Source organism: Lepisma saccharinum, chromosome 21 (genome assembly GCF_977018435.1).
Source record: "Lepisma saccharinum chromosome 21, izLepSacc3.1, whole genome shotgun sequence".
NCBI lineage: Eukaryota > Metazoa > Arthropoda > Insecta > Zygentoma > Lepismatidae > Lepisma > Lepisma saccharinum.
The window spans coordinates 19,774,268-19,796,593 of NC_139249.1; the positions used below are offsets into that span (position 1 = coordinate 19,774,268).

Here is a 22,326-nt window from a genome sequence, read left to right on the forward strand (position 1 = left end):
AAATTCATTATCTTTCCATCTGTTGAACTACTGACATTTGAAATAATATATTTATATCCGAGCGCCAGGTACACGATTTAGTAGCGAGGTGAAACAGGTTCTGAACTAGGCAACGCCGCACGTCTGTGATTCGCTGGTGCTGTTCAGCAGTTCAAGGCCATATGCAGGAGATTTGACGCGCACTCTAATGTTCTCAGTGTTGCGAACTGCACGATTAAGTGTCCACGTGCATTGTATACAGGCAGCGTTATAGCATATCCACCAAGCTAGTTGAGAGGAGTCAAAACATCTAACCATGTCTTGCACACAGGCTTCCCAGGTCTTAAGAAGGATCAGTCAATGTGAAATCTGAACAAAACAAAATGTAGCATGCAATGTTAATTTGACATTATCCATTGTCTTCTGCTTTAAAGTAAACTTATTTATTTGTAGTAAAATTGCATGTCTGTCATAGGTTCGATACCAAACACAAAGAAAAATAAATTGTTCACTTGAAAACGAGAGATGCTCTCTCGAAATGTAGTTTTAGAGTAAGTGCAGTTAAAAAAACAATTAACATTGCATTCTAATGTAGAACTATTGTTACTAACATTCAGAGAATCCAAAGAAGGTACTTGTTGCGACAACATAATTATAGACAATAAAAAACAAATTTTATTTTTCAAAACTTTCCTGTTTTTATTGTATTTTCTCGGTCTTTACACACATCAAACAGGCTATGAAAAGAGTATCACATTAGCAAAAAAAATCTTTCGTACCTAAGCTTTCCTAACTTCAGCTGACACATATTCAAAACTGGTGATTTCAATTTTTCATTTACAGCCGTAAAAAGCAGCGAATAGGTTGCAATGTTGCACAGCTTCTTGCTCATGTTTAAACTTATACCTTCAACAATGATCAATCATTATGAATTACACTTACATATTTCCTCCCAATTATTCTTAACCACTCGCTAGTAATTTATACATAAACATTGATAGTAATAATTTCTCTTTAGATGAATTCAATGATATTTGCACAATATGGTTCCTATTTCCCTACACATTCATTACAATGTTACTAGAAAATTAGCAAAAGTGTTGAAAATTGTTACAAGATCGAATGTCTGTATAAAGTGTGAAACTTTTCAGTTTTAAGAAAATTTGAATAGTTCTTAAGCTCTTTTATCAAGTACATCGTTTACACTGATTTAGCAGCATTATCCAACAAAAGGACAAAGTGGAAAAATTATAAAATTTTAATACTAACTACACTGTCTTACGATTTATACAATCTGTGACCACTGTCTCCAAATATTGTTTTCAAAAGATACTTGAACATAACATTGTATAAGTCTTGATGTAAAAATATTAATACCCACAGACCTTTTAGCAGATATTTTCAGTACAATATGTTACCATTGAATATAACATTCGAAACCACTGTCTGTATTCTCTCAAATTAATTTTGTTCATTGAATTTGTAATGTGGATGCTTCATTACAAACTTCTGGAAAAAAATCCCAGCTCGTTTAAGCCTTTCTCAATTTTTTTTTTTTTTTTTGAGTCAAACATTTAAAAGCATAAAAATATGATTCTGTATTTTCCCAACCACCAGTACCTGAAGCATATTTACCTTTCAAAGGAGAAACAGTAGAAAAGGTACTACTTAAACCAGTCCAAGAGCTGCTTTCTTTTCCTAATTTTTTTAAACCCACACCAGAATATTTTGTACAGCTGAACATTCTTAAGGAAAGTGGTATTTGCAAAAACACCTTCTCCTTTCTTTTAATTTTTTTAATGTTTGTACTTTTTTTATATAACTTTTATCTCATTTCCTCTCGCTCATGCACTCACTCACACAATTAAGCAAACACGTATGCACACTATATTTTCACACACTGTAAGACAGTTAACGACAAAATAGGTATTCATTATACATATGCATAGTCTAAACTTTTCTTAATACATATTTTATATATATATTTATATCAATTGGCAAAGTAAATTGAAAAAAAAAAATGAAAAACTTCCTGCTTGACATTTGCAAAAAGGACAAATATATGAGTATAACACCCAATACCGGGAAATTATTTTTTTTATATATATATATTTTTTTTTGTAGAATTTTACTTAATTTTCTTCATGAAATAAAGGAAGGAACGTTTAATGGACAACATCACCACCAAACAGGCATTCTTGTCTTGGTTCTGTAAGTCAACACAAATGTTATTGATGTACGCAAGTTATCAACAATAATGCCACAACACACGTACGCTATATACACACAGAGTTGTGAGCTTTTTTTACAAGACGTGCAAAAACAAAAAAGAAAAATCACCTTTACAGCATGCCAGTCGACAATCTGATGTCACTTCAAGGTGATTTAGTCACAATCAGTGAGCAACTGTTCTTGCGCACACTCAAATCATATACCACAGAAACAAAAAAAAAAAAATACCAACTTAAAAAATTCTACTTGAACTATAGGTTTCGGAAAAAAAAAATATCCTAGATACAAGCTACCATTGCCTATCTCATGTGGTGACAAGAGTCCTTATTGCAAATATGGTCCCTCAAAAAACAAAACTGTTGCCTCACAATCAAATTATAAAGTTTTCCCACATCATTTTCTTCTTAAACAAATGCTGTAACCTGAGTACATTACAATACGTTCATTATTATTTTTCTCAATATTATGTAATGGCACACAGTTTCTCCATCTGCACATGCAGAAAACATCCCCCATTTTTCCATCCATATTCAACGAAGTCCTCCAAATGGGGATAATTAACGAAAGAAAAATAATCCCCCCAAAATAAAGCAGTGAACAAGGGCAAAAGATTCGCAAGATAACCTTCAGTCTTTTCAGTGGTATGAACATGCAGTGACATTTTCCCCACAGTTCTGTTCTTTCCTGCTTTTTAATAACAAAAAAATTCTGTGTATGTGTACACAGACACAAGTGCATCAGGAAAATCAACACCAAAATACAGATAGAATGATCAAGAAATTTTTGTGACTTTCTTTTTCACATTTCTGCTAATAGTAACAATATACACACATGTTTACACAGGACTTACTGATTTTTAATTAATAGTAACATATATATTTGTGTGTATAATTTTACATAAACATTCTGTATATGTATTATGGATCTAACAGTAAAAGAGAAAATTAAAAAGTAAACAGTGTCGAGAAGGGGCTACTCAAGAAAAGCTCTTGTGCCACTGATAACATTTTATACCACTGGGAACACTTACATAAAAAAAAAATCAACAGGAAGAGTGTATATGGATTAAGCAGTGAAGGGACAATAATTGGTTTCTTTCAGAAGAGCAGTCTTCTCCGGATCTGCCATTTTAGAAGCAAGGATCCTTGATGCGTCCGCCATCACCCTCTGACACAAATCGTTTGCGGCCCCTGAAATAGTGAAAAGAAGCACTGTATGAAAATTCTGAGCAGTGAAAATGGTAGCATTCTGCACTGAAAATTATATTCCTGATACACCTCCAAGTGGTGCACATGATCAAGATTAATTTATGGTGTAACTTCTCTGAACAGGAATTCTTTATTACCATCAAAAAAGTTGGCAAACTTTTGAAAAAAAAAACTGAATGCAGGCAGGGGTAGAAAAATACAGGGTGCCCAGCCGCCATGGTGACTCCATTTTTAAATTCAGAACTAAACAATATATTTTTTTAAAAAATATTTCGGGTCCGCTTATGGACATTTTCATTACTTTTCATAAAACTAGCACGTTCAGAGTGTGTTCTGTATCACATCATTAAATCAGAATAATAAACATGCCATTATAATTTTTTTTCACTGCTAGCCGAATTATAAAATCTACAGTAAAATGTATTCTATAGTTATTCATGCTGCTACCAGTTCTTTAGGAATGTCACTCTGGTGCAAGACTTTTAATACAGTCTTGCATCAATTAATACATTAAATGTTTTAAGATCATATTTCAAAATTTGTAGCTTTATCTTACCATATTTACTCATGTATAATGCGTACTTTTTTCCAAAATTTTTGCCCGCAAAAAATGTGGTGCATATTATGCACGTAATAATTCAGACAGTCAACATGAAACCATACAGGGTTGTTCCATGATTTTGGGACACTTTTTTTCAGGTTTACGGAACCGTATTATGTTATATATCGTTGTAAAGTTTGAATCCTGCAGTTTCTGAATATGGAAACAGTATTCCATACAAGATAACGAGACTAATGTGAAATGTGGTTGAAATAAGTTCATCAAAACCTGAAGAAATGTTCTGATTTTTATGGTACTTTGGATGAAAGAAAACACAAGGAAAAAGATAATAAAAATTAAAATGTATTACTGGTCAAATAATATGACATACACTGAGTGTGTAAATTCCTTAATGGAAGAAATCTTGTGCTGCTAACTGCTATTTGGAAGGTCCTGAATGTACCTCGCATAAATGTTACATTAGTCACGGAAAGAAAAAGTATATATTTTGAAAAAGAAGGAATGAGCAATTGAATAGGTATGACATCATTCACTCTTGATCAGCAGAGCAACAGCTTTACAACCTACAACTAAGAAAGCCATTTCTTGAAACTGGATTGTTCTGCACCTTATATATGAGATATAATTTTTTGTCACTTTTACCCATCAAAAACCAGGGTGCGTATTATACACGCGTAAATACGGTAATTGGATTCATGGCTTTTTAGACCATATTTGGAAGAAAAAGCTGAATTACTTTTAGTTTTTTCTACCCTTGAATGTGTGTGTCTGTGTGCCTATACAGACATGGGTATGTCTCTGTATGTATGTCTACATAGACACAGATAGATATATCAGCTGATACCGATACAGCGGCAAGAGTTCACTACAAAAGACATCTACAACCTTGTTAAAAACAATGTGAAATGCGCTTATTCGGTGTCTAACCCTGGCAAGCAAAAAAATAAAAAATTAAATTTCCATTCCTTTTCCATTTTTAATTTATTATCATATTTTCAACAATTCCCCAACTCTTCCAGATCAGTGGAAATGTTGTTAATTGTTTCAAAGGACTTTATTAGCGAAAGAAATTTCATTGATGACTTGTACGTTTTTGCCCCAGATAATTTGCAGATTTGACAACGAAAGGAGAAAGACTATATTATAGGCAACTCAACAAATACGCATGCATCAAGTGAAAATTCAATGCCACTCACCTGGATGGCATTCGCTTCACAATTTCTTCGGTGAGGAAACCAGCTTTCTGGCATCTCTCGATAAATCGATCCAGAACGCTGTACGCGAGAGGAACATCAAGGCAAATGTCGGGCATATCCTCATACACTCTGAAGAATCCCTAGAAATAAATGATGCAAAACTGTAATAAGATCTCAATTTCCTAAACAACTGAGAATCTACTTACATTATTTTATTATAACAATGCTTAAGACCTTAAATATCAAAGGCGTAACTTGGCGGGGGAAGGGGGGCACTTTCCCCCCCCCCAAATTTTCAGGTTTATTAAAATTTACAAGTTAGGGGACCTGAGGAGCCAAGTAATAAAAGAGTAATTTGTGATTTCGCAACCTTAAAAGTTATTTAGCAAATAATCCTGGATGCTGTTTTTATTCCACCCACTCGAAACTAGGCCCCAAGTCTGATTCTGCCCACTCAAAACTAGGCGCCAAGTCTGGTTCCGCCCACTCAAAACTAGGCACCAAGTCTGATTCCGCCCACTCAAAACTAGGTGCCAAGTCTGATTCCACCCACTCAAAACTAGGTGCCAAGTCTGATTCCGCCCACTCAAAACTAGGTGCCAAGTCTGATTCCGCCCACTCAAAACTAGGTGCCAAGTCTGATTCCGCCCACTCAAAACTAGGCACCAAGTCTGATTCCACCCACTCAAAACTAGGCACCAAGTCTGATTCCACCCACTCAAAACTAGGTGCCAAGTCTGATTCCGCCCACTCAAAACTAGGCACCAAGTCTGATTCCGCCCACTCAAAACTAGGCCCCAAGTCTGATTCTGCCCTCTCAAAACTAGGCCCCAAGTCTGATTCCGCCCACTCAAAACTAGGCCCCAAGTCTGATTCCGCCCACTCAAAACTAGGCCCCAAGTCTGATTCTGTCCCCTCCAAATTAGACCCAAGTTTAATTCTGCCCCCTGAAAATTAGGCCTCAAATCTGATTCTGCCTCCTCAAAATTAGGCCCAAGTTTCATTCTTCTCACTCAAAATTAGGCTTAGTTTGATTCTACCCCCCCCCCCCAAAAAAAATTAGGTCCCAAGTTATGCCCATGTTAACTATAACACAGATTAGGCATAAGGAGAGTCAATAATAAACCAAGCATTCAAGTTCAATATGATTTGTTCTTGTACGCAGTTAGTGTACACACTATTCTATTACGTGCTGCTCACCTCCATGGTGAAGAGGTGAGCCCCAGGATCATTGTGAGGGGGGTTGAACCCTAGGGCACCATTCATTTATTTAATTAATTTATTTATTTATTTACTTTTCCCCATAGTCAGAACATGCGATGAAGAAATTTACACTTGGCAGAGGTATGTTTTGGTAAAATACTGCTGGAATGTTTTGTGTCCCAAATTAGTAGTAATAGTAGTTTTCTTCAGATATAAAGACACAACTGAAATATTCTAAATATGCTAAACTAATTTTTAATCAGAAATGCAAACTACAATTTTTATAATAAGTAATAAAGACCAGTTTTGGCATGTTAAAATAATAACTTTTTAATATTTTTTAACCTTAACTTACCATGTCTTAAATCTTGCCTATTCTTGTCCTATCTCCTGAGGAAGCCACTTGATGTGGTGAAAGCTAGAGAGCAAAGTAAGTACATGCCAAAACTGGTATTTATTACTTAGTGAAATGGCATGTGTATGGTGTAAGTTATGCCTTATACAATTTTTAAATTATAACTTATAATAAACGGTGGCTCAGTCGGTAACGCGTCTGACTACCATGCTCAAGGTCCCGGGTTCGATCCCAGGCCGGTTCAAATCCGGGAACTTTTCTAATGTTGGAAGCGGCTCCGGCGCCCAACCAGTGTCGAATGACATGGGTACCTGGGGAAAACCCTGGGGGGTAAAGGCGGTCAGGGGCATGATGCTGATCACATCACCCCAAATCACGACCGGATCAAGAAAGTGTGGGGCATTACCCCCACACCCCCTATACGCCTTCATGGCGTAGTGCTAAGCACAGGGGAGCACTTTACTTTTATTTTTTTTTTACTTTATTATTTTTTAATAAGTTGTTAATGTTTCCTCATTTCAAACTCTGTAGGGTGTAAATATTACAAACAATGATGTAAGAAGATATTGAAGGACACACTTAAAAAGTCATTAGCCCCATCTAGTTGGCTGCACTTTGAATCGCTTTGACACTCCTTGCACCAAAGTGTCTAGTTGGTTGCACGGTGCAACACTGAAGCATTTAGTTTGTTGATTTGGAGTCAAGTAGTGTATTTGGTGTCTGCACTACCTTCCGGACCGGTGTATGTATGGTGTATGGTTACGTGGTGTGTGCTAACTAATCAAATGACCGTTTAAAGCAGCAGACAGACATTTGTTGAATATTCTGAACTTGAACACCCCTTTCAGTCTAGTTGGTTGAATGTAATTTCCTTGCACCACTCTGACACTGGATACACCTGCACTGCGCCAAGTGTCAAAAAGTGCAGCCAACTAGACGGTCCTGCCCAGGGCACCAAAATGTATAACTACAGTGCTGGTTAGCACAGCATTCCAAGGGGTCTGGGTTCATATCCCAGCCTGGGCGTGGGTGTTCTTTGTGAGCATCCCTTCATCAAGTTAGTTACATCATCACTAGGGACATTGAATTTTCGCGATGTGCAAAATCGCGAAATCTGAAAAAAAGATGCAATTTTGAACATTCTGTACGTAACTACATCCCCAATGATGAAATATGCACGAGTTTTATTCGCGAAGTAATGCCAAATGTGTGCTTTTCCACAAAATGAATGCTTTTTCGCGAAATAATCATGAAATATCATCAAATTAAGTAGAAAACATGCAAAAACCAGCAATCGAGGTTGTGCGCGCAAACTGTCGATTTGTAACGAAATGTTTGCCTAAAGTTTCTTACAGCTGAAGAACGTTTTATCTTCGATCACATCAGGAAGATGCTGCAAATTGGGATTTCCCATGCACATAATCTCAGTTCGAAAACTTCGCTCCCTGTCAAGCTGCATTCCTTTCTTCCCCCGAATAAGTCTATGCGAACAACTTTCTTATGAATCGCAACTATTTCTTCCACTCACAGGTGACTGTGGAAGAGTGAGTAAAGATATATATATGCAGAGCGAGACTTAGAACTGTGGTTAAGTGAAATTCTTCTTTTTTTTTTAAGTGCAATTACCAGTGGCAGTGATTCAGGGGGGAAGGGGGGGTCCCCACTTTCTTTGCCCCTGCACTATGGCCTCTAAATACTAAGCCTTGTCTAGAAAGAAAAGTAAACTATCCTTGCCCCACCCAATGGCTGCTACTGGCAATTACAGTTGAAATCTAAGTACTTGTGTATGTGTACAGTATATAAAAATGAAGTAGATTGATTATCAATTTATAGCTCTTTTGTATGTTGTTTCCTCTCATGATGAAAAAGTGTGCCAATTTTTTTTTTCCACCGCTGGTATATACTGCACTCCTCAGTGTTTATTTACCATAAATTTGTCTCCCTAATCATCACTCATCCCACGATTAGAAAAAAACAGCAGAAAAGTGACGCTAAGTAACAAAGGTGCAATAGTCGACATTAATTATGATAGTGTGGTTACTGCATCATATTGTTAACATAATGAAGTTTCTTTAGTTATATATTTTTTAGTTCAGTGGCATAGAACAGGAATCAAATTATTTCTCAAACATGTACCATGAAAAATTAAACTACACTCACATTTTCCAACTGGTCTGGAGTAATGATGATTGCTGCTGTTAGCAACCTCAGCAGTTTACACAGCATCTCCTCCGTTTTGGCATTGATTGCTTCTATTGCCATTACAACAGCCTGAAAGAAAAGAGGTTTCATACTGCAGATAAGAACGCTAAGCAACAAGGAAAAAACAATAACTGCCTTTCATTTCCAACCACGAGCAAAATATAAGCAAATGAAACATGAGCTTCTTTCGACATTCATCTCTCTTTTCACAGAATGTTAAAACAGATATTATTTTTACAGTAATTAAATTTCATAATTCCCTACAGCAGTAACTCTTCCTTTTCTTTTGATTTCACACTAAATACTTGAATTTGCAGTCATTTCACTTCTTCAGTTGTTCATACCATCTGCTTCCTTTGGGAAGTTCATCAATGTTTTCCTTCAAATAATGCCTAATACTACACCATTCTACATAACAGTATATATGTATGTACACCCTATGACGCTTTCATGGAGTACCAATATTATGTGAAAAAAAAAAACTTGTGACAATATAACAGATATTTTTGTATTCTAATGCAATTTTTTAATATTTTACAGCATAACTCAAGTAAAGTGGAATACGCATCCACTAATATTAATTAACTCTTTTTAACAACTTTTGTTACAATTTTCAAACATCTGTAAAAATAACTGTATCACTATGATAATCGGCTCAGCCCTAATAGATAATCAAAACATCCAGCAGATGGGTCACAACTTCCTTCCTCTCGAAGCCCATATGTCAAAAGCTGGGAAATGAGTATTTCATTTGTTTTGAGCTGTGTCCTTTAATCTTCTGGCTCCAAGGTAAGTCAGATTTTAATATGCTTCTATTTACTTACATTGCAAAAGAAAACAACTATTTTTAAAAATATGCCTTTCTTCAATAAAAACATGCACTTACAGAAAATCCTCAGTGTATTCATAATTCCAACGTTAGGTGAAAATCATTTTACAATACACATTATCATGTGAGAATAGACTTTGTTTTTCTTCCAAGAAAATGCTTATTGTTGTGCTAATAGGATTACCAAAACCAGATTTTTTACTATCCGGAATCCAGATAGTAAAATTTCCAAATCTGGACTTTAAATTTTCCAGAATCAGGATATTTTTGGCCAACTCTACCAATAATGCACTGCATCATACACAAAACTACCGAAAGCTAAAGCTTTGATTGCTCTGAAGAAGCCGAACAAACTGATCACCCACCTCGTAGACGAGCTCATGATGAAAATGAGGAACTTCAAGCTCTTTAAGGCAGCGAATAGCTTCCTGAACGTCACCAGAAGAAATGAATTCCTTCAGCAGGAGGGTCATCTGCTGCGTCAGGTACTTCACAGGACGAGTGCCCCCACCAACTCCCCACACGTTGTCCAGTCGAACGAGACCATGCTTGATGGAGAGAAGGGTGTCTGCTCGACTTAAAGCTTGTCTGTGAATTAAGTATGAAAGTATTACTACAAGTAGAGATGGATCAGCATGAAATTGTAACATACTGATAAAGCACAAATATAAAATTTACCAGTGGTAAAGATATAAGCAATGCTAGCTGGCATTGCTTGCAGTATTAAGATATTATATAATGTATTTAATGTTTTAGTCTTATTTAGTTTTCATTGCACTCTTACTTTGCAAAAAATTAAGGCTGCAAAGTCTCTCATCAGCTCAGTTGACAGTGACACTACTTATAATAGCAGCTCTTTTTTATATATATAAAAAAAAATATGTCGTCATTTGCTCTTACCTGCCTTCACCAAATCAGATATAAATTAAATTTATTTTTACTGAAATGTTGCACAAAATGTCAAATCAGCTGCCAAATTATTAGTAGATAATTAGAATATGATACCAGCTTGTCCTAGATGACAAGACAATAACAATAACGGGAATGCATTCTGCATCTTTAGGTAATAGTGTGAAGATGAATGGATAAATGTGATGAAGGGACATGCACAAGAACATCCATGTTCAGGCCAGAACTTTTTATAAAACAGCATTTTCTAAAGGAATAAATGTTGCATGACCTAATGTACGAGGGCCATCCGGGAAGTAGTACCCGTTTTTGAATTTTAAAATAACTAACATATTTTTTTTAAAACTTTGTAATTGTTAAAAACAAACTTTAAACTACTTCTCTACATAGTCTCCATGTACATTTAAGCATTTGTCATAACGTGTGACGAGTTTTTGGTTTTGGTAACCCAGCTTCATATTCCTCTCCCGCCAGTCCATTGAGAAAAGTAGTCCCCCTTCTCTCAGTTCCTCATCAGTTATGAAATGTAAGGAAGCGAGGGACGCACCTTTCACAAATTTTCCCATACTTCACATGATCTTTGACAATTTCATGAAGAATTGTTTGTGAAACATCAGTGAACTGTTCACCGATTTCATCCAGTGTGACATGCTGATCGTTCTTGATGAATTTGTCAACTGCACTCAGCAGTTCGTCCGTAATGACAGACTGCCACCTGGAACATTCGTCATCATGGACGTTCTCCATCCCAGAGTTAAAGTTTCGACACCAGCGCCGAACAGATGACTCATCAGTAACATTATTCTCCATAAACCTCCTTTAATTGACGGTAAATATCTCAAGGTCGCACATTACTGGCGTTGAGAAATCTGATCACAGTCCTAACTTCACAAGTGGCAAAGTTTTCAATTTTTTTGAACATTGTAAACACAGAAACAATAACTACAATGACAGTGCTACGAAACTTTGCACACACTGAGCGGACAGTCAACTGAAGTCGTTTGACCTTGAGCGCTAGCTATTCGCGTCACTAGCGCTTTACACGATGCGAACGGGTACTACTTTCCGGATGGCCCTCGTATATCAATCAACAGAAATTTTCTACCCAACTAGAGATTTGATAAGACCAGAGGTAGATCAGTGATGATCATAAAAAAGAAGCGGAATACAAAATGCATGCATAAGCAAAAAGGTTGTGCATCTACGCTGCATTACACTCAACTGTACCTTGCATATTCACAGTCTACGGCTCCTTTATATCCCTGAACGAACTTCGGAGGGAGGCAGTCGTCTGCAACAGCTCTTGCTATGAAATTCCCAAGAATCGTTGGGGCTTCGGGTGTGTCAAGGATAAGATCAGGCAGGTTTTTCAGTAAGAGATCAAAAGCTGTAACAAAACAGAACAAAATATTTACTAACATGCTTACCAACTTATCATAGATTGTCACCCAACTGTTAACAAACAACTGTAAAGTTTTCCAAAGTAGTAGGAAGAAGCTGTGCTGAATAGTGAATATTATTTAATTAAAAAGCAAGTTATTTACATATATATGTATACAAAAATAACTGCTTATAATGTGAAAACTGCTCTGTATTGTCTCGTAGTGAAGCTCAGTTGATTGACCATCGATCCAAGATTTCAGTAGTCCACTTGGACAATCAATCATGCTGTTGAAGCACGCATGCGCAGAAAATGCTTGGCCAGCGAGATCCCCAGATTTGACACCTTTAGACTTTTTTGCATGGGTCTTCATTAAAGATGTTGTGCACAATGGAAAGTTCGCGATTTTGGTGATTTGAGACAGCGTATCGTTCCACTAATAATGCCTCAAATGCTGGTCAACACTTGGCACGAGCTTGATTATTCGTGTGGATATGTGTCGAGCTACAAATTGTGCTAACATTGAGGTGTACCAACGTACATAAAAACCTTCTGAGTTACTTTGTACATAACTGGGACAAGAAAGTTATTAACTTTATACATGCTACAATATGTGTGAGTATTTTTGTATACCTCTAGCCCGGACACCCTGTATATATGGAGCACTCCATTGTCATGGGTTAGATATTCAGACTACACTTTTGACATTAAAGTAACTATTATATTGATGGTTAAGGAATATTTTTCTTACATATTCTGTGCAATGAATTATGAAACTAAACCCTGTTGATTAAACATAACTACCCTTAAAATACTTTCCCAGATTTATAGCTATAAGTGAACAATTTTGTGTCAGGTGGGACCGATAAAACACTGCCTCTTTACTTAATAAAACATTTATTTTAATTTCAGTGAATTTTCAAATGATGAAAAGTAAATTATTTAAAACAAGGAGAGAAGGTAATTAACCTTTTAATAATTCTAGTGGAGTTGAAGGGGAAACATAATTATTTAAAGGAAAAATTACTGGTTTTTTGGCATCATTGGTGGGACACAATGCAAACCAAAAAGTTAAAACAAAGGAACAATACGTAAAATACCTTCTACCGTAATTATGTGTAATACTTGTATTTTTATCAAAATGCCAAGTCTTAGATTGTTGACTTGCTACTTACAGCAATTAGTTTAATTTCAAAAATTGAGAATCAGGGGAGGGGCACTTTGATATGGAATGCCCAATATTTATATATTTTCAGTGTAAAGTTTTCAATATGAAATTTTACATTACCTTTGGCAATATCCTTCTGAGCGACTAAACGGCCGTAGAGATCAGAAATGAGCACAGACGTCATCTCTCGGTGGGATGGCTTATGGTCCATTGCAAGCTCAATGGCCAACATAGGATACTGAAAGGAATATTATTTCTTTAACAAACTAGCACAAACATTTGTTTTTCATTCTATACTTCTTTTAGCAAAGAAAATTTTAACATCTTCTAAAATAAACACAAGCATCTTCCTATTCACAGGATGTTTCTTACATTTTTTTAGAGAGTCAAGACTAGTGTTGGGTGATATATCGTCCAGACGATATATTGCGACATTGAAAAAATATCGTCCGGGAGGTAATCATGAAAATATTTGGTGATATGTCGTCACAATATTTTAGCGATATATCGTCACGATATTTGGCGATATATATCATGTAGACTACATATCGCCGATATCACAATATAGGAAAAAAAATATTGTATCGTCTGTGACAATACTCTCTTGACGATATATCGTGATATCAAATTTCAGATATCGTCCATCCCTAGTCAAGAAGACTATTGATGGACAGGTCAAAATCTTTGAAGGCTATGTGCACCCCGGGATTCTACAGGATATCAGACCCAATGCTCAAGAAGATACTAGATCTGGGAGTTGGTCATCTGATCAAGGATTCAAATATCAGCCAGGATTAAAATCTTGGTAGGTTATGATTTAGATAATTTTGAATTTGGATAATTTGGAATCAGGTTCAAATGCCCAACTCTAGTTATGACTCACCAAGTCAAATTTCATGAAGTGATCACATGTGGCCCATCAAGTCTCATCACTCCTTTCAACTGGCTTTGAACACTGTTGCATGCTATTTCTTGTCAATTATGTCCCAAATTATTGTCCAGTGCAAGGACAACACCAAACACTGACAAATATCGTGCACTGTTTTAATTAAAGAGATGTAAAATCAAAGATCTTATATATTACTACAACATATCTGTAAAGTAGTATTGGAAATTTTGTTGTAAGTCTACTTTCTGGAATATAGGATTCTAGCAATCTTACACCTACACTGACATTACATTTAAAACTATCCGATACATTTTTGTCTCGGGGAATCTGTGGATCAAGGCTGCACATAACTGTACAGAAGGGGAGAAAAGCAGTGTGAATTGCTGCAAATGGGTGGTACCAGCTGCATTTTTTCCCCAAACACTCGCTTCTCCTCTCAAGTTACTTGCACAGAGGACTTGTGTTCGTTCACTTGCTCCACAGATTCCCGAAACAGAATGTAGTTATGTTTTCCTATTGACGCTAATACACATTATGTTACAAAATGGGAAATTGTACGAAACACAATATCATGTACTCGTTCTTCACCATTGTCTCCTGAAAAAAATGTTCATAAATTGCAATAACTTTCAAAAAGTTCTGAAATTATTGTTCATATTATAAATGTCCCTGAAAATATCTAAACTGCTTACCATATATTGTTTGGAACCACAGTTGAGCTCATCGAGAGCCAATGCAGCCTCGTTTGTATCACCATGTTCAAAGTACTCCAAAATGATTGGTTCAGCACCTTTCTGAAATATCAAAACAGGGTCTCATAGTCACTTCATCAAGAAAGGATACACGTACTTCAGTAGTTACACTAACAAATGGAAAATAGGGGAAAGCGTTTCCTTCTTTCTTTAATTTATATATAACACATTTTGTTTCCAGGCAGATATGCTAGATTAGCTGTCAAAGGTGACACAATGTGGACACCATTTGGCACTCTGCATAAACGTTTACAGGGATGCCCTTAAGACTAAGTTTTCCTCAAATCATAGGTGCAACTTTAGGAGAGAGGGGTCAAGGGTGTAGTTCAGGGGCTATTGCCACCCACAAAATTTTCAGGTTTATTAAAATCTATAAGGTTTTTCTTCTTTTCTTCCCACCTCATGAGATCTGAGCCCCCCCCCCCTCCATGTTCTGCCTCTACATTTTTAGGCCCCAACTATTGCTGCTGCCAGATTGGCTTTTGGCAACTTAACCAATACATTTTTCTTTTAATGTCAAATGTTACTGCTCAGGGAAGAAAATCATTTTTTTGTAGTGTGAATAAAACAACAAATAAAAATGGAAAAGAATACAGATTAACTTTAAATAAATCAACGTTTGTATGGAACATATTTGAAAGCTAATATTGACTGCTGAAGGTGTTTTAATGGAGGACAAAAAAAAATCTGTCCCTTGTGCTTTTCATGTTCAAGTAGTTCCAGTTAACATGCTGGAGGCAACTATTTAAAAATGTAATGTAACAATTGTTTGAAAAGTGTAAAAAACTAGTTTCCAAAGGACAATGAAATTCTTTTTTTAAAACATGTTTTGGTTGATGAAATTTCTGTAGATTTGATTTAATATATTAATTATCTTTTTAACTTAAATGGTCTAGTAACAATGTATTCTGGATTGACCCTATAAAAAACAGTCACCTGAGCAGGTCCACAGAAGTTAGTTCCATGCTCTCTTTTGCTTGTTTTTCCATGTAACAACTACCTTTTTGTAAGCACAAAGTACAGAAATGGAATGCAGGCACTTGGAATGATACATACCTGAAGCTCCTCTTCAGTAAGTTCTGGAATTATAGCTTTGAGCTCAATGTCTCCATTCTCTAAGGAATCACTATCGTAATTGGGATCATTCATATCCACGTCAGCCTCATCCAATTCGGAACCAAGCTTCCCCCATACGCCCTTGCCTCCCGCTCCACCTGCAGAATTCAAGAACAATGTTCAGTTATACTATTCCATTAAACTAAGAAATATTTATTTGTAATGTTCAAATATTGACTGTTTCTTTATGAAGGAGCCATTAACAAAAGTTCATAGAACCAAATTTCAACCACTATGGATTATGTATCACATAAAACTTAATGCCCTTACATAATAAATGAGGCACTCCCACACATACATAATGTATGACAAGGTGGAAGGCAAGGCTACCTCCTGAGGATGAATCTAAACGTGATTGGGGGGGGGGGGGTAGAAACATGCACAAAACAATGCTGTAGGTTTCAGATCAATATTTCATTTGTACATGTTCCATTACCTTGTTTATTATCACTCTCTTTGTGGTGCTTGTGATGGCTTTTAGAATTCTAACTAATTATAAAAAATGGAAAATAAATTACATTTTTACCTAGGGTGGTCCCAATATTTCTATATTACTTTTGCTCATAAAAACATCAATGTAATGTAAATAGGAAGCAAAATACACTATGTGGGCCTATCACGTGCCATGTTTGAATGTGTGTTATTGGAGAGATTCATGCCAGTGAGAGCGTACATTTGGTTGGTAGATGGTAATTATTATAATTAATAAGCAACTGCACCTCTATATGCTAAAAAAGCATTAATGAAAAATTATTATGGTTTTTGTTAGTTTTAGTGAATGATAAAATATGTGTGTGGTTATTATTTCTCATTAATGTTGGTAATTTTTGTAATTACTATGATTAATAAATAACTGCACATATATAATCAACAAAGGAAGCAGTGATTCAAGAACAAAATGGTTTCTTGAATTTTAGAATTTTAGTAATAAACAAAATATCACGTACGTGCGTTTCTCGTGTGGTAAATAGGGTTAATAGCAAATTTTCAATGGCAACTTCTACCACCGCTGTAGAGTTAGGCGACACACACAACGTGAGTGTTTGCAGGGAAGCGAGTATTTCAGGATCTAGGTGTCCCATTTTTATTGCCGATGACTGTACATAAGTCGCATGTGTGTGTGTGTGTGTGTGTACACGGAAATACATAAATCTGAAAGCAGAAGAGAGAGAAAATGGCAACCTGATATGCACAAGTCATCACCAGTACCGAGAAATAATTTGTTGTGGCCTCTTTAATTGTTGGTTATGATGGTTTAAAATTATTTCCGTCTGATAGTAATGCTGATCAATTCAAGACACTAGAAACTTTCATGTTACTACTCAACACGATTAGTTGGCTGCTTTTAACTAATAACACCTCATTTGTACCATTATGTTAACCACCATGCATAAAATTGCCAGTGTCGTACACAATATATTGGAGAAAACGGGAACGAGAAACAAAGGACATGCTGCAAGACCTTGCTGACAAAATTTCTCACTTTTCCTGATACGGAAAACAGACATGATGTTCTGTAAACAAGCTCAAGGTGAATGGATCTTGAATTACAGCTGTGGCAGCAAACAAGTCTGCTAGCTGAACTCTCGTTATTGTTATGTTGTCTGCATGCAGGCTGTTCTATTCAACAGGGTTATTTTTCCTTTGCCACTTTATTTACACAAATGGTAGCCAGGTTACCTGCATTGGTAGTTCTTTATTACACGTGAAAAATCACTAAAAACATTGCATTAATGTTTCTATTAATAAATTTTATTTCATTTTGTACAGTGGTATCCATGAGTATTACCGTGCAAATTGTCCATGACTATATTAATTAATTTTTCTCTTACATCCTGTGTGTTTTAAAGCGATAATTTTTTTTTATTTATGTTGGCGCAGAAGTTGTTAACGGTTTGTTTAGAGTTTTCTTTTAATTCTTGAAGCTCTTATTGGGTCAAATAAAGTGCAGGGACATGGTGATGGACAATTTGCATGGTAACACTCATGGATCCCACTGTACATTCTAGCAGGCCTAATATAATACTCCAACAGCATTTCGGATCTTCTCCCCCCCCCCCCTACGTTTTCGGATTTGCCATCCTCACCCACCCCCTCCTTCAAAAATCTTTGGTAAGAGCATGGATTCTAAAAAATAGACAAATTTAACAATATATATGAGAAGGTTCACGATACAACCGTTTTTTTTGTCTTTCCTTCTTTTGTTGAGAATAGGCGTTTGCTCGTCAAATTGTTCATGACTATTTCTATTAATTTATCTCTTGCATCCTATTTGCTTTTAAGATTTATGCATGTTGGATGCACATTCTTGGAAGCTCTCATTGCCTAAAACCGAGAATGTCTGGACATCTTGCTTGGTAATACTTATGCATCCCACTCTATATTTCAACACAACTTGCAACGTAGCAGCTTACGTTAAATGGAAGCTTCACCGCCTGATCTTGTAAAAATCTGCTGAACCAGAATACAGAATCAAGTTCACCTAACGGCGAATATTGACTCCTGTATTCCGAGGGCGCACAGAGAATAAACTGGTTTTGAAGTCAGTGTCCTGACCTGCTTTAACTCCACCCCCAACGCTTCGAGACAGATGAGCACCTCGGGAGCTCTTGCACTATCGCATCGCCTCGCCTTGCAGAAAGAAAAAAAAATCGCAATTGTCCGCTACTCCCACACCACATGCGGGCGCAAGCCGAGGTCATGAAACAGTTACCATAATGCATCTCCCAACACAAAGCCCACAGTAGTACAAGAGGCTGCCGAGTTTTCGATCTCGATTTTCAGGTTTTCTTCAATCGCAGCCAAACAAATGAAGTCAAGATCTGTGCTACAAGGACGCTTTTAGGTGCATTCCGGACCCCCAACACACTTACCAAATACTAAAATTAAATAATGAAAATATACTTGTAATGCCATTTGTTCTATAATCCAGGGTTATTTAATTACGCCGAAATTCTTTCTGGAAGGCAAGGATTATATTGATATCACACGGCTTTGAATGACAGGATCAAAGATTGATTTTTTTTTCTTTAAGTCCACTTTATGCACAGATAGGCTAATTGGGACAGGACCTACAGTTTAAATTGGGATAAAGCCACTATGTGCCTCCACCGGGTATCGAACACGGGACCCCTTGATTATAGGGCGAAAACGTTACCACTACGCCATCGGGGAGGCCCTTATTCAAATTTTGGCGGTCTTAACAATACATAGGTTAGATAATGAACACTTGCTGCCATATCTATATTCTTATACGGTATTTTTTTAACTATTCATGTAATAACACCAATACAGTATTAATTAATTTACATATTATGAATAGACCTACGAATTATATTAGCATACTCATTTAAACAATGGCATTATTATTATTTTCTCAGACACTTTGTTCGGACTCCCCGCCCAACCCCCGAAATATATTTCTAGATACGTGCCTGCCGTGCCATCAGATTTGTAATCTGGCAAAATCTATCAAAAAAAAAAAAGTCAACAATTTTCAAAACTCCAAAAACGAGATCAGATAAAACACTGTGTGTGCCTAGAGTGCGTCTTGCGTTTGGAATCTAAACTGAAGATGGACTGAGAAAGAGCGGTTCTGGAATCTAGAAAAGAAAATCTTCGGCTTGTATGACGTAGGGTCCGACGAAAGGTGGAATATTGATTGAGTGTCTGTCTGCACGATCTAATCACGATCCACACAAACAGGAGCGGTAAAAACGACGCGAAAGTTCTGTTTATATTACACTTCAACAAGCCACGTACAATTACAGGCTTTATTTACGATTTATGACACGGGAGGAAGGGAATTATGATTTCCTGAACTGAGATAAAGCCTCTGAAACGTACAGGACGGCAGCGTGGTTACATATTTACACACAAACAACCAACTCTGTATTGCACTAAGTAAGTTCTTGGTATTTAGTAGATATATTTACCGTTGCATATTGGACAATCGTTAAGGTAGTCGCCGAATGACAGCTGGGAGTAACAAGCATGTAGTGTGAATCGTATGTGTGTGTGTGTGTGTGTGTTTGGGAATTGAGGTTTAAAATTATGCTCAGCTCTACGTTGCCAAGGATGTTGTCGTCCCTTCATCTAGTCTATTTTTGAAATTACAAATGTTTGTAAATAAGTACACACTGTGCATAGTTGATGTAGACGTGGGCTATATTTGGAAAAGGAAGATTCAGATAACGCATCCTGGTGAAATCAGACAATCGAGAATGAAAATGTCAAATTCTAGCTAGTGAATTCGGATAGTGGAGATTCCTGTATCGAATCCTAGTGAAACCGGCTAATGGAAATCCAAGTTTTGAAGCCAAGTGAATTCGGAAAATAGAGATTGTGGCATCGCATACTAATGAATTCGAATAGGAGATTCATATATCGAATCCCAGTGAATTCGATTCATGAAGATTCAGCTCTCGCATAGTGGTTAATTCGGATAATTGAGATTCATGTATAACATCCTAGTGCAATCGGATAGTGGAGATTTATGTATCGAATACCAATGGATTCGAATAATAAGATTCGTGATTCGTATTGAAAGCCGATCACTATTTGAGAAAGGGATCCAAACTAATGAGAATCGAACAAGGACCATGTTCGTTACAAGGCGTTAAGTGGAGACTGGGGATGGCCAGAAATTTTCGGATCATGATCAGGTGAGAACAAGATGCACGAATATTTCAAGACAACAACTCCCACTTCATTATTATTTTACGCTGCACACAATTTTTAACATGTCTATGGAAATAGGCAGGAATCATCCTCCCACACACTACAACATATTACATGATCTACCACAATGGGCCATGCAAGCCAGCCCATCGAGCCCATACACGGGCCACACGCAAGACCAAAATTCAGTTCCAGGATTTCCCACTCACGGCGCGTATGAACACCCGTCCAGTTTTCGTGCCTCACCTTCAATTCACCTTCCCGAGACAAGCGAGTTTGGCCACAAAGCTCCTTTCTTCGTTAACATAATTACATCCCCCCGCCACAGTCGGTCGCCTTCGTTTCCCTGTCTTCCGAACACCTGCTCTTCTACATACATAACAACTTGCATTCTTCCTCCGTTAACCCAAATTAACTAAAAGCTAAATTCTTACTTACATCCGTTTTCTATAAAATATTTTCTTTTGTATCTTTTATACTCTTCATGTGCACGAGGAGACTTGCATATGTGGGTCATGGCAAGATAATCATATTGCAACATTTTAAGGTACACAAGCACGACTAATTGTTGATTTTTCATGGTCATCTAAAGCAGTGTTTCTCAACTGCCGGGCCCCGCCAACAATTACATCGGGTCGCGAGTTCTCCTAAAGTGTGCCAGAACTGGCAACCACCTGGAAATATGGCATTTCGTTCGGGTTTTCTGCGGAAACGAGAAATGCTTTGGCGACTTCAGTTTGCGCAGCAATTTTCATCAGCACTTACCAGATTAATTTAATGATATTGGCCAGAGAAAACGAAGATTCCATTAGATCAAGTCGTTGTCACCGAACTGAAACCAAATTTTACATTTGTTAACAAGCCTAGACGTAGTCAAATAAATACCATCTATGGTTATATCATAATTCAATTATTATTAAATTTCAAGGATACATGTTAATTAACGTAACGTAAGGTAAAGTTCTTAGTGCATGTAGTAGCACTGTGCCATAAAGGAACATTTAAGGGATGTGGGGATAGGGCCCCACACATTCTCGATCTCTGCCGTTTTCAAGGTGATGTGATCAGTAATACGCTCCGACAGCTTTTACATCCCCCTCCCCCCCAGGAGGCCGAGAGCCGCTTTATGCGGGGACAAGGCCGAAAAAATTCCGACCCAGCTCGGGAATCGAACCCGGGTTCCTGCGTGACAGTCAAACGCCCCACTGATTAGATCACCGTATAATTAACGTATAAATTTAAGAGTAAAATTTATTTTTAAAAATGAATTTACCGGAACGCGGGCGAACCAGGGCTCTAAAGCGTTAAAAGCGCGGGATGAAATATAAATAAAAATCTGACCATTTAACCCGTGACAGAGCTAAAATACAGTCAACTCTGGGTACATTAACTTTCTCTTTTAGCATTCATGAGTTAGGGCCAGGCTGTACAATTAAATTCACAAAATATCATTCTTTAATAGTCAACTATAGTTACACGAGAAGCAGGCTTTAGGAAACGAAACCTCGCCGTAAAAACCGACCACGAATTTCGCCGAGCACGGCATCTATCGTGCATGTCCGCTGCAATCATGTAAGCAACAGACCAGGCAATGTTAGTGAACTTTCAAGTTTCCCATCTCGCACTGCTACTTCCCATGCCTCAAATATTTTTGCCACTACAATG

The 22,326-nt window shown here is 36.9% G+C and overlaps 1 protein-coding gene across 1 annotated transcript in view; it reads right to left on the bottom strand.

Moving 5' to 3' along the window:
• Window positions 1-654: 654 nt before the first annotated feature.
• Pdcd4 (Programmed cell death 4) overlaps window positions 655-22,326 on the bottom strand; it is a 68,746-nt gene continuing 47,074 nt past the window's right edge. The window contains exons 2-9 of the mRNA XM_083143364.1: window positions 15,922-16,079; window positions 14,806-14,907; window positions 13,345-13,462; window positions 11,903-12,062; window positions 10,132-10,354; window positions 8,896-9,006; window positions 5,178-5,317; window positions 655-3,401 (exon numbers count right to left, since the gene is read on the bottom strand). Coding sequence (XP_082999490.1) covers window positions 3,341-3,401; window positions 5,178-5,317; window positions 8,896-9,006; window positions 10,132-10,354; window positions 11,903-12,062; window positions 13,345-13,462; window positions 14,806-14,907; window positions 15,922-16,079 — 1,073 coding nt within the window. The 3' untranslated portion in view covers window positions 655-3,340. The remainder of the gene's footprint in view (window positions 3,402-5,177; window positions 5,318-8,895; window positions 9,007-10,131; window positions 10,355-11,902; window positions 12,063-13,344; window positions 13,463-14,805; window positions 14,908-15,921; window positions 16,080-22,326) is intronic.